This window comes from Lycium barbarum, chromosome 6, assembly GCF_019175385.1.
Source record: "Lycium barbarum isolate Lr01 chromosome 6, ASM1917538v2, whole genome shotgun sequence".
Lineage (NCBI taxonomy): Eukaryota > Viridiplantae > Streptophyta > Magnoliopsida > Solanales > Solanaceae > Lycium > Lycium barbarum.
Window position 1 is genome coordinate 2177990 of NC_083342.1, and position 13161 is coordinate 2191150.

A 13161-nucleotide genomic window follows, 5' to 3' on the forward strand; every position below is an offset into this window, starting at 1 on the left:
GTAAATCACAACATTCTTTAAAAAAAAAAAAAAGGAAACGTGGGTTACTCTTTTTCTGGAAAAAGAAGAAGAAGCAAATTTGAATTAAAAAAATGATTCCAACGGGAATGGATCCCGCATACATCTGAACAAAAAACCCCCTTCAAGTATCCCCTTCTTTGCCATTGAACCATCAGCCATTTAGTTGTGGGTTTCAAACGGAAAATACTTATACTTGATTATAATTTTCAATATAATAATAGGACCTACGTTAGCGGATGTGGGTTCTCGAGAACCCACACCCGCTACTGTAGATCCGCCCCTGACTTTATTCCTATCTTGAGAGGTAGAGAGGTTGTTTCGATAGTCTCTCGACTCAAGAGACAAGCAAACGAAGGTAGTTTAGGAAAAAAAAACTGCCATAAAACTCGTAAATTTTAAATTCTAAATCCGTCTGGGATGAGAGGTAGGAGAAGTGGTCCACTTGAGACTATGGCTGACAGACTTTAGAGACAAAAACCGTGTGAGATAAGGAATAATATAATAGGGGAAAAAAGGGAGAGAGAAGAGAAAATATTCTTTCTTTTGGTAGCTACTGCCATAGTAGTATAAGCCATTATTTTTGCTACTATATACTAAAATCAAACACAAACTCAGAGAAGAAGAAAATCAAGAAGAAGATGGAATCATATATGTAGTTGTTATAACAACTACTGTTTGTTTTGGTTTTAAAACAAAAACATTGTACTGTGTGTATTCTTGGGATTTAGCTGTTTTCAGCAAATCTTTTGGTTTCTCCTGAAGTTGAGCTGAGCTGGTTCTTTTTTCCTTTTCATTTTATTTTCTACTATACTTGGTTTAGTCCAAATTTTGAGCTTCAAAAAAAATGATGTATGGTAATGGACTTTCTTCTAGCAGAGGTTTTATTCAAGATCCAAACCCTAGTAGTAATAATCATCCAAACCCTAATTCAAATCCAGCTTCTAATAAGAGGAAGAGAAATCTCCCAGGAAATCCAGGTAAGCAATTCGAGCAAGTTCATTATAAGCTTATTCTATAATTGAGACGATCCAGGATTTGTACTTAATGAGTTCAAGGTTCTGAGTTCTTTGAAGAAAATATGAGTTCAGAACTTAATATTACACCACTACGTTTCAGGTTTTCCACGCATATATATTTTTTAGTTGAAGATGATAGACGACGTTAATTGAACTCACTCCCAACACTCCAAATCCGCTTCTGGTTATCCAAGAACATGTTTTATGTCTTCAAGATTTTCTTTTCTTTTTTTTTTTCCTTTTTTTTTCAGGGTTTTTCAGTTGAAAATGACAATCGATGTTAATTGAACTCACTCCCAATACTCTAAATCCGCCTTGGATTGTCGAGAACATGTTTTATTCCTTCAAAAATAAATCATTTTCTTTTTTTCCTTTTTTTTTTCTCTTGTTTTGTCATAATTAGCAGTTTTTTTTGGCTAAAACAGATCCAGATGCAGAAGTGATAGCTCTCTCACCAAAATCCCTGATGGCGACGAATCGATTCGTCTGTGAAATCTGCAACAAGGGTTTCCAGAGAGACCAGAATTTACAACTCCACAGAAGGGGTCACAACTTGCCATGGAAATTGAAGCAAAGAAACAAGGATGAAGTGATAAAGAAAAAAGTTTACATCTGTCCAGAAAAATCATGTGTCCATCATGATCCATCAAGAGCACTAGGGGACTTAACTGGTATTAAAAAACATTATTCAAGAAAGCATGGTGAAAAGAAATGGAAATGTGAAAAATGTTCAAAGAAATATGCAGTTCAATCTGATTGGAAAGCTCATAGTAAGATTTGTGGGACTAGAGAGTACAAATGTGACTGTGGCACACTCTTTTCCAGGTACCCTTTATGACTTAAATTTATTGTACAGAATTTAATTGAATGGAGAATAGATGTAGTGAGTCCTATGATTAGTTTTTATTTTTTTAAAAATTAGTCCTATGATTAGTTTGTTGAGGAAACAAAAGCTCTAGATCTATGTAAAAATTTTATTCAACTCAATCAAGATTCAGTGAAATTAGCTGCTAATTTCGTCGCTAGTCTGTCGCAAAATTGCTCTTAGCTAAGTTTGTGATAATTTGTCGCTAATCCGTTGCTAAACAGGACTAACGACGGATTTTGTTGTTGGCTACATATAATTTATTCGTCGATAATTTCTATTTTTTAGTAGTGATTCTTGAAGGGGTTTTAATTTAATTTTTGTTGGGGGTTTTTTGAAAATGAAACAGAAAGGACAGCTTTATAACACACAGAGCATTCTGTGATGCGCTAGCTGAAGAAAGTGCAAGATTTACATCAGTGCCAAATGTTGCAGCAAATCTTAATAGCTTGAGAAATCAATTGCTGAATGGTGGGATTAGTAATAATCTCCAGCTGCAGCAGCACATGAGTGGAAATCCTCAATTTGGTTCTTCATTTAGGCCTGAATTAATGGGATTGGGATCATTAGACCCTTCAAGTCATCATCAACTTAATCTTGATGGACAAAAACCAAGGCTACCGCTTTGGCTTCATCATGACAATGCAAATTCAGGTAAGCGGGTTCTAACTGAATACAGTATATGCTGAAAGTCACTAAGATATTTAGAAATACAAATTATGTTCCATAATTTCAAAAGTATAATGACTCCAGACTAATAAGTAAGATGCGATCCTGCTCATAATTTTCAAAAATGTTGTTGGGGTGCATGTCAGATTCTCCAAAAATTGCATTTTTGGAGGATCTGATACGAGTGTAGCAGCATTTTGAAGAATCTGAGCAATATATCTAATAAGTACATTAAATGTTGAAACCGTAATTAAAATTTAAAACTTTGAATCTGCTTCTGCAGGTAAGTGAGTTCAACTTAACTAAGTATGTAAATGTAAAATTTATTAAAACGTCAAACAAATTTTAAATTCTGATCCGTATTTTCAAGAGTACAATGGGGTAAGTTTGATAAGCCAGTAGATTAAATGTTGATCTCTTATTTTAAAATTTAAAATTTTGAATTCGCTTCTGCACTACAGGTAACCCCAGTGACTTTTTATCTGCACCATCAAGCACAACAAACAGCTTGCCTCATGAGTTAGTTCAAATGGCACCACATACAAACATGTTGGGCCTGTCTTCGTCGCAGAATAATAATGACAACAACAATAATAATAATCAATGGTTCATCAATGGCAATGGTGGTGGTGCCTCGTCATCGTCGATGCCACGAGTGCTAAAGGAAGAAGAAGAGAACAAAACTATTAGCATGTATTACAATAATAGCCAGCAACAAGAAATAACAACTCCACCAGCAGCTCATATGTCAGCAACAGCACTATTGCAAAAAGCAGCCCAACTTGGATCAACAAGGAGCAGCAGCAGCAATTCACCGCTCTTTAGCAGTCAATTTGGGCTCATGGCCTCATCTAGCCTTAGTAATTTGAACAACTTGATGATGAATAATTCTTCATCAGGTGCTTCAAATGTGGCTACTATTGACAATATTCAGGGAAATGGCCTGCTAATAGGGGCCACAAATTCATCTTCTTTAGTGGGAAACAATTCAAATACTTTGATGATGATGCAAAGTAAAGGGAAGCAGGTAAATATTCCTAGTGGGAATATTGAAGGTAATTTAACAAGGGATTTTCTTGGTGTTGGAGGGACTGAGAAAAGGTCATTTTTGCAACAAAGTCATGAGCTGGCCGAGTTTCGTAATAATTCTGGGATATTTTAGTAGGTTACTAGATTTTTTTCCTTTAATTGGAATCGTAAGATGTTCAAGAAAAAAAAGAGAATAGAAAGCAATAATTTTTAGAGATCTTGTGAATTGTGGGGGCCAGGGAAGGGACTTGACAAAAAGCGACATGGCTTTTAACTCCACATTTGTATTATTTTGCTGCATGTAGAAAGATTTTTACCCTTTTCAAGAAAAAAGAGCTTTTTAGTGTTATTTTATGCTTCTGTTTTATTATATATGGACCTCGAACTGTGAAACCTGTGACTATGTAGGGTACTGTTAGAGGCGGATCTATGATTTGAAAGTGGCGGGTGTCATAATTTTCTTTAATGTACATTTTATTAGGAATATGTATTTGGGTCGGGTCCATCTCTTTTTAATTTATTCGGATCAACTTAATAGACTTTTTTTTATTTGTAAAATGAAAATTACATCTCAAAAATCAAAAAACGAACCTAATTAGCATCTTAAACAAGGAATCATACCCCTTAACACCCATTAACAACATAAGTAAAATCAACATTTTCACCAAGGGACTTGCATCTCTTATGTATATTAAAAAATGAATTTGCACAAGTAAAATAACATCTTCAATAAGGAATTACACCAATCAAAATAAGGAAAATAATAGAAAAACTCTTCGATAGGTAAATACACCCCATAAGTAAATGTAGATTATATAAACTACAAGTTCTCAAAAAAGAAATCATAAATTTCATGTTTTTTCTAAGCAGTGCTTACGAAATTTCCATCACAATTTAAGTAGTAAAGTGATTTAAATTGAATTTAACAATTATAGAATAGCATAAATTTTTATAATACACTCCCTCCGTCCATTTTTATTTGTCCACTATACTAAAAATATATACCCACTTTTACTTGTAAGTTATATAGTTTGAAAAACCAAGACATAATTTACCATTTTATACATATTTTACCCTTATTATCAAGTACTCCAATTCATTTCTCATTTTATTTATTACTTATTAAGAGTGTCCCAAGTCAAATATACACAAGTAAACAAGGACGGAGGGAGAAATAAACAAAAGAAATTATAAAAAAAATTGAATTTTGATCTCAATCCAAAATTTCCATTGAGACCCAAGTTTTTCGATTTAAATACTCACAGATTTGAGATTAAGAGAAATGCTTAATTTAAGAGATTTTGAAGTTTCTATTTGTGTGTTCTCGCTAGAGATCACAGATAAAATAATAGAGAAGAGGAAAGGCAATATAAATAATAAAAAGATAAATAGAAAATTGGGAGAGTCGAAAAGGGAATTACTGGTACAAAGGAAGTAAAAAGCACAAAGAAAAACGGGAGTCGGAAAATGTTCAAGATAGATTCAAACTTGTGTCTACCAGCCGTGACACCTTTGTCTAATTTACGACTGGGAGTGGCAGGATCAAATATTTAACCTAATTTAAGCAAATTACAACATAAATATATAAAAAATTTATTAATCTAGAGGGTGCCATGCCATCCCGACCGTAAAGGGTGGATCCGCCCCCGGTCACTGTCATTGTGATAACACTCAGATTTCTGAAAAAAGTTAAGTTTACTGGTATCTTACTTTTACCCTTTTTGAAATTTTATTTTGCTTCATGTAAACCTATATTGACCTGAAACTTTAAGATATGCTATGATAAAATACGGTTTAGTTTGGAATCATTATATTACTTGAACTGTTATTAGGCGCGCGCCTGGACATGATTTGATCAAAATTTGAAAAAATAATATTTGAAGTTAGAAGTTGAAGTCGAAAAATTTCCCCAACATTAGTCAGTATGTTCTTTAATCTTGAAGTTTTAGAAGCATTTTGTATGAATTTCTAACCAACTTTTAGCTTATATCTTTGGGTAGACCGTTGTTAATTTAGATACTAGTGTATCATTACTTACAAATTTACGTGTTATATGCTTCGTGTGTTTAGGCAATTTGATCATCTTTACGGTAATTATTGTACAGGTTAAACTACACTAATAATATAGAAAAAGAATATTTAGATGTATATATCATGCATTCATGCACCCATAATTGAAGCTATTAGAGAAGCCTAGTTGTTATACATGGTGCAACGAACGTTTAGACTTTATGAGTTCTGAACCTTCTCATTGAATTCCTATATACTATATTTTAGTTATGGAATTTGCAATTAACTATACATACATATTTAATGAATTTTCTACCACATACACAAAACCCTATAATTAAAAATTACTCCGTCTTCAATTCGTCCAAACTCGTAGCTAACATTATAGCTCCGACCCCGATGAAAAATGTGGTGAACAAGGTTAAATCTCTATCACACACAGAGAGTGTACATTGGCCAAACTTCTCGACTTGCTCAGTGGCTTGTCTTTTGTTTTGGCAGCATATTGACAAAAAAAAGATGCTCCAAAATGATTCCAATTCTTTCCCAAGCTCGTGATTTAAAGCTTAATGAACAAAAGGACAAGTTTCATGCTCAATTTTATAAAGAATTCAAAAACTATTTGTTTACTCTTGCTACATCCTGGTTAATTTTTTATGTAATAATCAGAAGATCATAAGAAATATTTATTTCACAATAATGCAGGATTAGAAGTATAGCTGTCAAATCCTCCGCGCTATAGAACTACCAAAGCTGTCCTCCACAAAATTATCTCTCTTTCTCAAAAATATTTGCACATTAAAATAGAAGGCATAATAACATGATACATATTTGTAATTTGTCGGCACCCAATGTCTACAACAGAACAAGCAACTTAATATTTGTAGTTACTTCTACTGTTTTTTTTTCTTTTGAGTCGAGGGTCTATCGGAAACAACATCTCTACCTCATAAAGGCAGGAGTAAGGTCTGTGTACAACCTATCCTTCTCAGACCCCACTTGTGGGATTACTGAGTATGTTGTTGTTGTTGTTGTTCTTCCAATTCATTTTATGTGTCACTGTTTGAGTCGGTGCAAAGTTTAAAAAAAAAAGTATTTTAATTGGGTGGTCAAGCCGCATATATTTGTCCGGTGGTAGATTATCCCATTAAGCTAAGACAATAAGAAGCTTAAAATTAAGTTGTTTCTAAATGTAGAAATGCGACATTATTTTTGGGACAATTCGCATGCCACATAAAATGGGACACAGGGAATACATATCACTTAAAATAGCAATACATATGATCCTTAACCAAGAAATATGCGTATGAACACAAACATTATGCATTCATTTGTTTGGGGTAAACATGGAGACTCGAGTGCCAATAATCATTTACCAGAGGAACTTTCTTTTTCATTGGGTGAAGTTGTTAAGCTTGAATTGTCGTAAGGTGGTGAAATGTTTCTGGGCTTATATTGTCTGGGTAATTAGGTGAACGTGGGTACGTAAAATTATGCATGAAGTTGCAATAACTAAAGTGGAAAGAGGTAGATTCCAAAAGGGGTTAAAAGAAAACAAAAAAGAGCAGACAGAAGAACATCTAGGAGAACGTAATATAAGACATTTTTAAGTAGACCTGTATATGCCCTAAGTTTACTCAACTACTCCAAAGTCCCAAGTTTGCACATGAGCCTTTTTTTAATGCTTAAGGGAGTCAAAGTATATGTGTTAGGTATTGTCTGCATTCACTTTCACTCCCTAGGTTAGTTATAATAGTATATTTGGTCAATCCTTTAAAAATGGTTTGTTTTGAGAAGTATTTTTGTCAAAATAGATTTTGAAAGAAGTATTTTTAGAGTAAAGTAATTTATGTTCTACCAATTCATTTGAGAAGTACTTCTTTTTAGTTTACGACAGATTTGACAATCTTTTTGAAAAATATTTGAGTATCAACTTACAAAGAAAAACAATATTAATTAGGTTAAATCCGAGAAAATCGTTCAATTGAGCATCATTCATGGGTATTATTAACGAAGGACATATCAGCTCAATTTCTCATATTTTAAGGGCATATTTGGCCATTTCGCTTATTAATAATTAGCTAATTAGGTTAATCGGGGGCTTCTGATAAATGAAGGACATATTTAGACCAACTATTGAATGGAGGCATATATTTGAGCTAAACTACTAATGCAGGGGATATCTGCTCAATTTCGAATACTTTAAGGGCACATTTGGACCTTTTCCGATATAAGTGTAGATGACTAAAAGGAAAGAGCAGAAGAATGTTGTATTTATAATTGAGAGATACTCCAGTAAATTTTCTGGAAGAAGCAAAAAATTGTGCTTAAAAATCACATTTAGGGAAACTAGCTAAAAAGATTTACAATTTTTTAGAATCATTACTGACACAGCTAAGACTACAACACAATAGACTCAAAAGATTCATATAAGTAATACAAACTAAGTAGAATTAAGATGTCCTGTATTTCTAAAGAGTGTTTTTATGTTCATGATTAGTGACTTGTATGCATGTGTTGGATATTTCATCGAACACAATTATGAATGCTCAAGGTTTTAATGTATCTGCACTATCAGAGAGATTTCTGCAATAACTGGTGACAATTTCCCAGTAGACTGACAAAATCTTCAAGGAACGAGATAAATAAGGAGCAAAAGGCACGTTATTCACTAGGCCATTGCCGTCTATTAATGTGTGGTTTCGAGGTATACAATGGTGTATTATGGTTCTATTTGGATGTTATGGGAATTATTCAGAAAGCTCTGCTGCCTCACAAACATCTCTGGTCAGAGGTGGATCCAAGATTTAAACTTTATAAGTTCTGATACAATAAGTGCTAATAACTGTGTTCTAAATTTAAAATTTGTACATATGTATTGAAGTTCATAACACAAATTCAAGGTTTTGGCCGAACCTGTAACTTTCCTTCCAGCTCTGCCCCTGTCTCTGGTAGGCTCCTCCCCCCTCCCCTCCCACCAGAAAACACACTCTCTTTATTTATGGATTGAATTCTGTTCATTTATCTTTCTTGCTCTTTAAGTGGTCAAATCAGTTTGACTGCTCGATAAAATTGATTTATTTCCACAAGCATCATAGTTCATCAAGACACAGATATTGGATAACAGCAATATTTTGTAGGGGGTGGGGGATATAAGGATCTGGAATACAGTAACTAATTGGGCTTCATTATAAACAGGCTATTATAATTTAAAGCATCTCTATCCATTAGAATACAATAAAAAGGTGAAGTAGCACATTATACATCCTTAACTGTGAATTCTAGGATTTCCTGAGGCCGGTACAAATGTACAATATAGAATTAGCAAGTGCTGGAGTAGATGAAAATCTTACACCTGACCATGGGATATCAATCAGGGTGAAATGAAACTCCTAGTATTTACTTCAGTACACTGCACCAATAAAAAAAAATTGCGCCTTAGAAATACCTATCAGGCGTGATGATAATAACCAACAAGGTTCATTATTTAGCCTTTGATTCCCTATGAAATGATAGTACTTAATTTGCTTAAGTTCATAGATCAGCAGGTCTATATTTGATATGTTTTCAAACCAAATCAATTTAATGGCTTAGCCTGTTTGACATTGAGCCAAATCAGAATCTCTTGTATCATTTTTGTTCTAGGCAGGCTCAAGATAACTGACAGAAGGTTACCAAGTAAGCTAGAGCTACACATAATTTTCCAAATCCACGCAGACTTGCTTGGACCATTAATTAGGTGACACGCTTGGTTCAAACTTTACTGACATGTTCTTTCTTAGATCATAATACATTTAAGCGAATACCGGTCATAATACTTTTTTCTATGTTTATTTTCTTCGCAAATTTCCTGTTTTGAAAATAATGAAATTCAGACTCCCCTAGGTTCAGATTATGATGGGAACCGTTACAATGGTGCGGTGTTTTTGCTTAACGTTTGAGCATAATTATCATCAAGGAAGGCTCATAAAGCTGCATAAGAACCAACATAAAGCAACTTCCAAAGATAGATACTCACTTGTAAAGATAGGCCATAATTCCCAGAAGGATACAGATAAGTATTATATCGATAAAGAAGTTGCTGCTGGACCTTATCTGGAGAAAAAAAAAATTACAAATGTAGATAGACCTCATAAAAAATTCAACTGAAACGAAGAAAGTAATCTGCTTTGTGAACTGGGAAGGAGAGAAGGAATTCTAATAAACTTTAAGAGTACCTTGTTAATGTTTTCCTTGAGTCTGACATTGTTGTTTTTGATGTCGGTGGTTGCCTTATCCACCTGTTATACAACCCAAGTAGGTTTGATCATGAAATGTTAATTGTATGTTACAGTAATCCAATAAATGGAGATTTAAGAAATCATTCTAACCTTTGTATCGATTTCGTCAAGCAAAGGAACTTGCCTATCCAATTCCTGAAACAAAGTGAAATTAAATGATTATCAAGAAACAATATTATTTCCTGAGAACAGAATCATGTTTAGGAGGCAAGTCAGGCAATGTAGGCAACCTCGTTCATATCACGAGCCAAATTCTTCAGTGTGTCCAGACCTTCAGAAATAACATCTAACCCTTCATCCTGTAGAATTCAAAATTCTGTTATGTGAGAAAAACTAACAGAGCAAAAGGAATTAAAGAACTAAAAGAGTAAGAATTGGCAAGTTACAAGCCTGTTTCATTTTCCGCATCTCGTACTCTGATCTAAACTGAGTGGCCTCTTCAGTTTGCTCATAGAAACCATCGTCGAACTGTCCCTCTAAGATACGTGTTTGACATAATGAGAAACCAAGGAACCAATCCTAACGAAAGCTAAAAAAAATTGATTTATATATTGATTATTACCTGAGTCAAATTTTATATTTTTGTTGAAAGATGAAGTCCCCCAACCTCCTGTTTTTTTAGCTGCATCAGTATTCCCATCAGGTATTGCCTGAATTCTCTCTGATAACATGAGTACCAAATCACCACGAGTCTCCAGTTCCTCTTGGGATAGTCCTTTAACCTGCTTGTAGTCTAGTTATAACTAACATTTTCCAAATGGGAAAAATTTCATACCTTACCGAAAAGTGCAATTGGATAATGAAATTCAGCAGTTAAACATTCTTTATACCAAATATGCCTATAACACCAGCAACAACTTGATATTCAGAGAATGTTGGAAGCAACTAACTTTCTTTTTGACGAACTCCATTCTTTAGACAACCATTTTGCTCAACTTGACCTTACAACATGAAAACCTATCAACCGATTTCGACCTTATTGAACATACGAAGAAGAAATGGACTAAGGTCCTTTCCAATTCAATCCATATGGCTCAAGATCACATCGAGTATATAGATAGGATCCCTTCATTCTTAACCAAACGTCCTGGGATTCGAGCCCTGGTATGGAAAGAATCCTAGTAGGAGCCTTCCCCTTAAATGGGCCTTATGTGGAACGAATCAGGATAATCGGGGCTCAATGTCGATACCAGACACTGGGTGGGAAACTAAAAAAGGGAAACTTACCTTGACGCAGGCTTTCAAAGGATAATTCTTGAAACTGAGCACATAACGTGAAATCAAGCTCAAAGACATTTAACTTCCCCAGATATGCTATCCATCAATCAATCACCATTCTATAGCAACTATATTAAAGCTACTCAAGTACGGATTAATAAAAAGCCCTATGTTTTATCCAGGATCATATAAATTTATCAAGTTTTTATCCAAATTTCAATTGATTACATCTGCTATTTTATGAAAAAAATTGGAATCTAGACGCAACAAGCAAAATGAGCAAACTTTAATGGAAACTTACAACTTACAGGCTACCATCAGCAGAATTCACAAAATGTTATTCCAATAATACATGCATCTACAAAATAAGCTACTACAACAACATACAAGCACAAAATAAGCTAAATATTAAGAAATTTACCTTTTTCTGAGCAAGCTTTTGCAACTTTTTTATTTCATCCATTAAACGCGCCTTTGTTCGTCGTACCTCCGCTTTCATAGCCACCGCTTTAGCTCTGTTCGTTTCCATAGCAGCCATCTCTGCTTTCTACAAAACAGAACAATAAAGTTGAAATAATAACAAAATCAAACTACACAACATTGTTTGGATGGTTGTTAATAGTATTGTGTTGTTAGTTTAAATATAATTACTACTTATTTTGATTGTACTTAAATTTTATTGTATGGTATAGTACGAAAAAGTCTCATTTTATCTATCAATCGATTTGGTGTGATCGCAACGATACCTTTTTTTTTTATTTCTCATTTTGTCTTTGCTTACTTATTACTATCAAATAATCTTATTTTATCTTTTACTCTACTTTTTATAATAGCTCTATAATATCCTACTTTTCTTGTCAGTTTATCCTTCAAATTATTGGTATGTCGCATTATGTAATTACGGAAAATGATACAATTTATCCAAGTGTGGTACTCCCTCTGTCTCAATTTATGTAATACAGTTCGGATTTCAAGAGTCAAATAAGAAAATGATTGATCACGATTTATTCGTATGCCCCTTAAGTATTTTAAACTGTTAATTATTGTGACTTGTATTACTTTTCATTTCTAAATATGTAAATTATTTTTCAAAAAACTTAAAGATTGTATGTCTGAATTCACGGTCAAAATCACATAAACTACTGGGACAAAGGGGGTATTCATCAAACAATACCGTACAATACAATACAATATAATACGATACATTAAGAAAGTATACAGAACAACCTTCCAAGCAAGGTGTAAACTTCAATTATATTCCTCAATTACCTGAGAAGTGGCATCAATTTGAGATTCAAAAGACGAATAAAGACGAGCAAAGGCATCACCGGAATTACCATTACCCGAATGCTTCTCAACGTCATACTTATCACACTTCTTGCATATCGAATCAACTCTAAAGATAATATCAATAACACTCATCTTCGGTTCCAATTATCCTTTTTCCGGTTAACAGAAAAAATGATGACGGTGGAAAGAGAAAGCGGGAAGGAAGAGAGATAAATTTTAAATTTTATTACTATATCATATGGTTAAATTTATTCTTGTGTAACAAGGAAAAGTCTCATTTTGTGCAATTATGATTTGGTCTGATCGCGTCGTTATCTTATTTTATCTATACTTATTATCTAATGATCTTATTTTATCTTTTGTCCTACGTACATATTTTTTATAATAGCTCTACCCACCTCTTACTTTCTTGCAAGTTTATGCTTCAAATTTTTAATGTGACTATGTAACGACGGAAAATGATACAATCTACCGATCAAAACGATACACTAGGATACGTTATGAAAGAATATTTAACAACGAACCAAACAACGAGAAATTACCTGAGAAGTGGCATCAATTTGAGATTCAAAAGATGAATAAAGACGAGCAAAGGCATCACTGGAATTATCATTACCCGAATGCTTCTCAACATCATACTTATCATATTTCTTACATATCGAATCAACTCGAAAGATAATATCAATGACACTCATCTTCGGTTCCAATTAACCTTTTTCCCGGTTAACAGAGAAAATAATGATGATGGTAGAATGGAGTGAAA

General features: G+C 33.7%; 2 protein-coding genes across 3 annotated transcripts; one reads left to right on the top strand and one right to left on the bottom strand.

Moving 5' to 3' along the window:
• The first annotated feature begins 519 nt into the window (after positions 1 to 519).
• Positions 520 to 3949, top strand: LOC132600437 (zinc finger protein BALDIBIS-like). The gene is made up of 4 exons (XM_060313611.1): positions 520 to 998; positions 1463 to 1862; positions 2252 to 2556; positions 3033 to 3949. The coding sequence occupies exons 1-4, from the start codon at positions 866 to 868 to the stop codon at positions 3731 to 3733; spliced, it is 1539 nt and encodes a 512-aa protein (XP_060169594.1). The 5' UTR covers positions 520 to 865; the 3' UTR covers positions 3734 to 3949.
• Positions 3950 to 8703: 4754 nt separating this feature from the next.
• Positions 8704 to 13161, bottom strand: LOC132599452 (syntaxin-71-like). Of its 2 annotated transcripts, none has more exons than XM_060312826.1 (9): positions 12378 to 12530; positions 11530 to 11655; positions 10453 to 10612; positions 10281 to 10366; positions 10121 to 10189; positions 9981 to 10025; positions 9828 to 9890; positions 9629 to 9705; positions 8704 to 9022 (listed from the first exon to the last, which is right to left on the bottom strand). In XM_060312826.1, exons 1-9 carry the CDS (start codon positions 12528 to 12530, stop codon positions 9010 to 9012), a joined length of 792 nt encoding a protein of 263 aa, XP_060168809.1. In that variant the 3' UTR covers positions 8704 to 9009. The 2 variants fall into 2 exon arrangements, with proteins under 2 accessions (XP_060168809.1, XP_060168808.1); XM_060312825.1 differs by lacking the exon at positions 12378 to 12530 and adding an exon at positions 12941 to 13161 and having other exon boundaries at positions 8706 to 9022.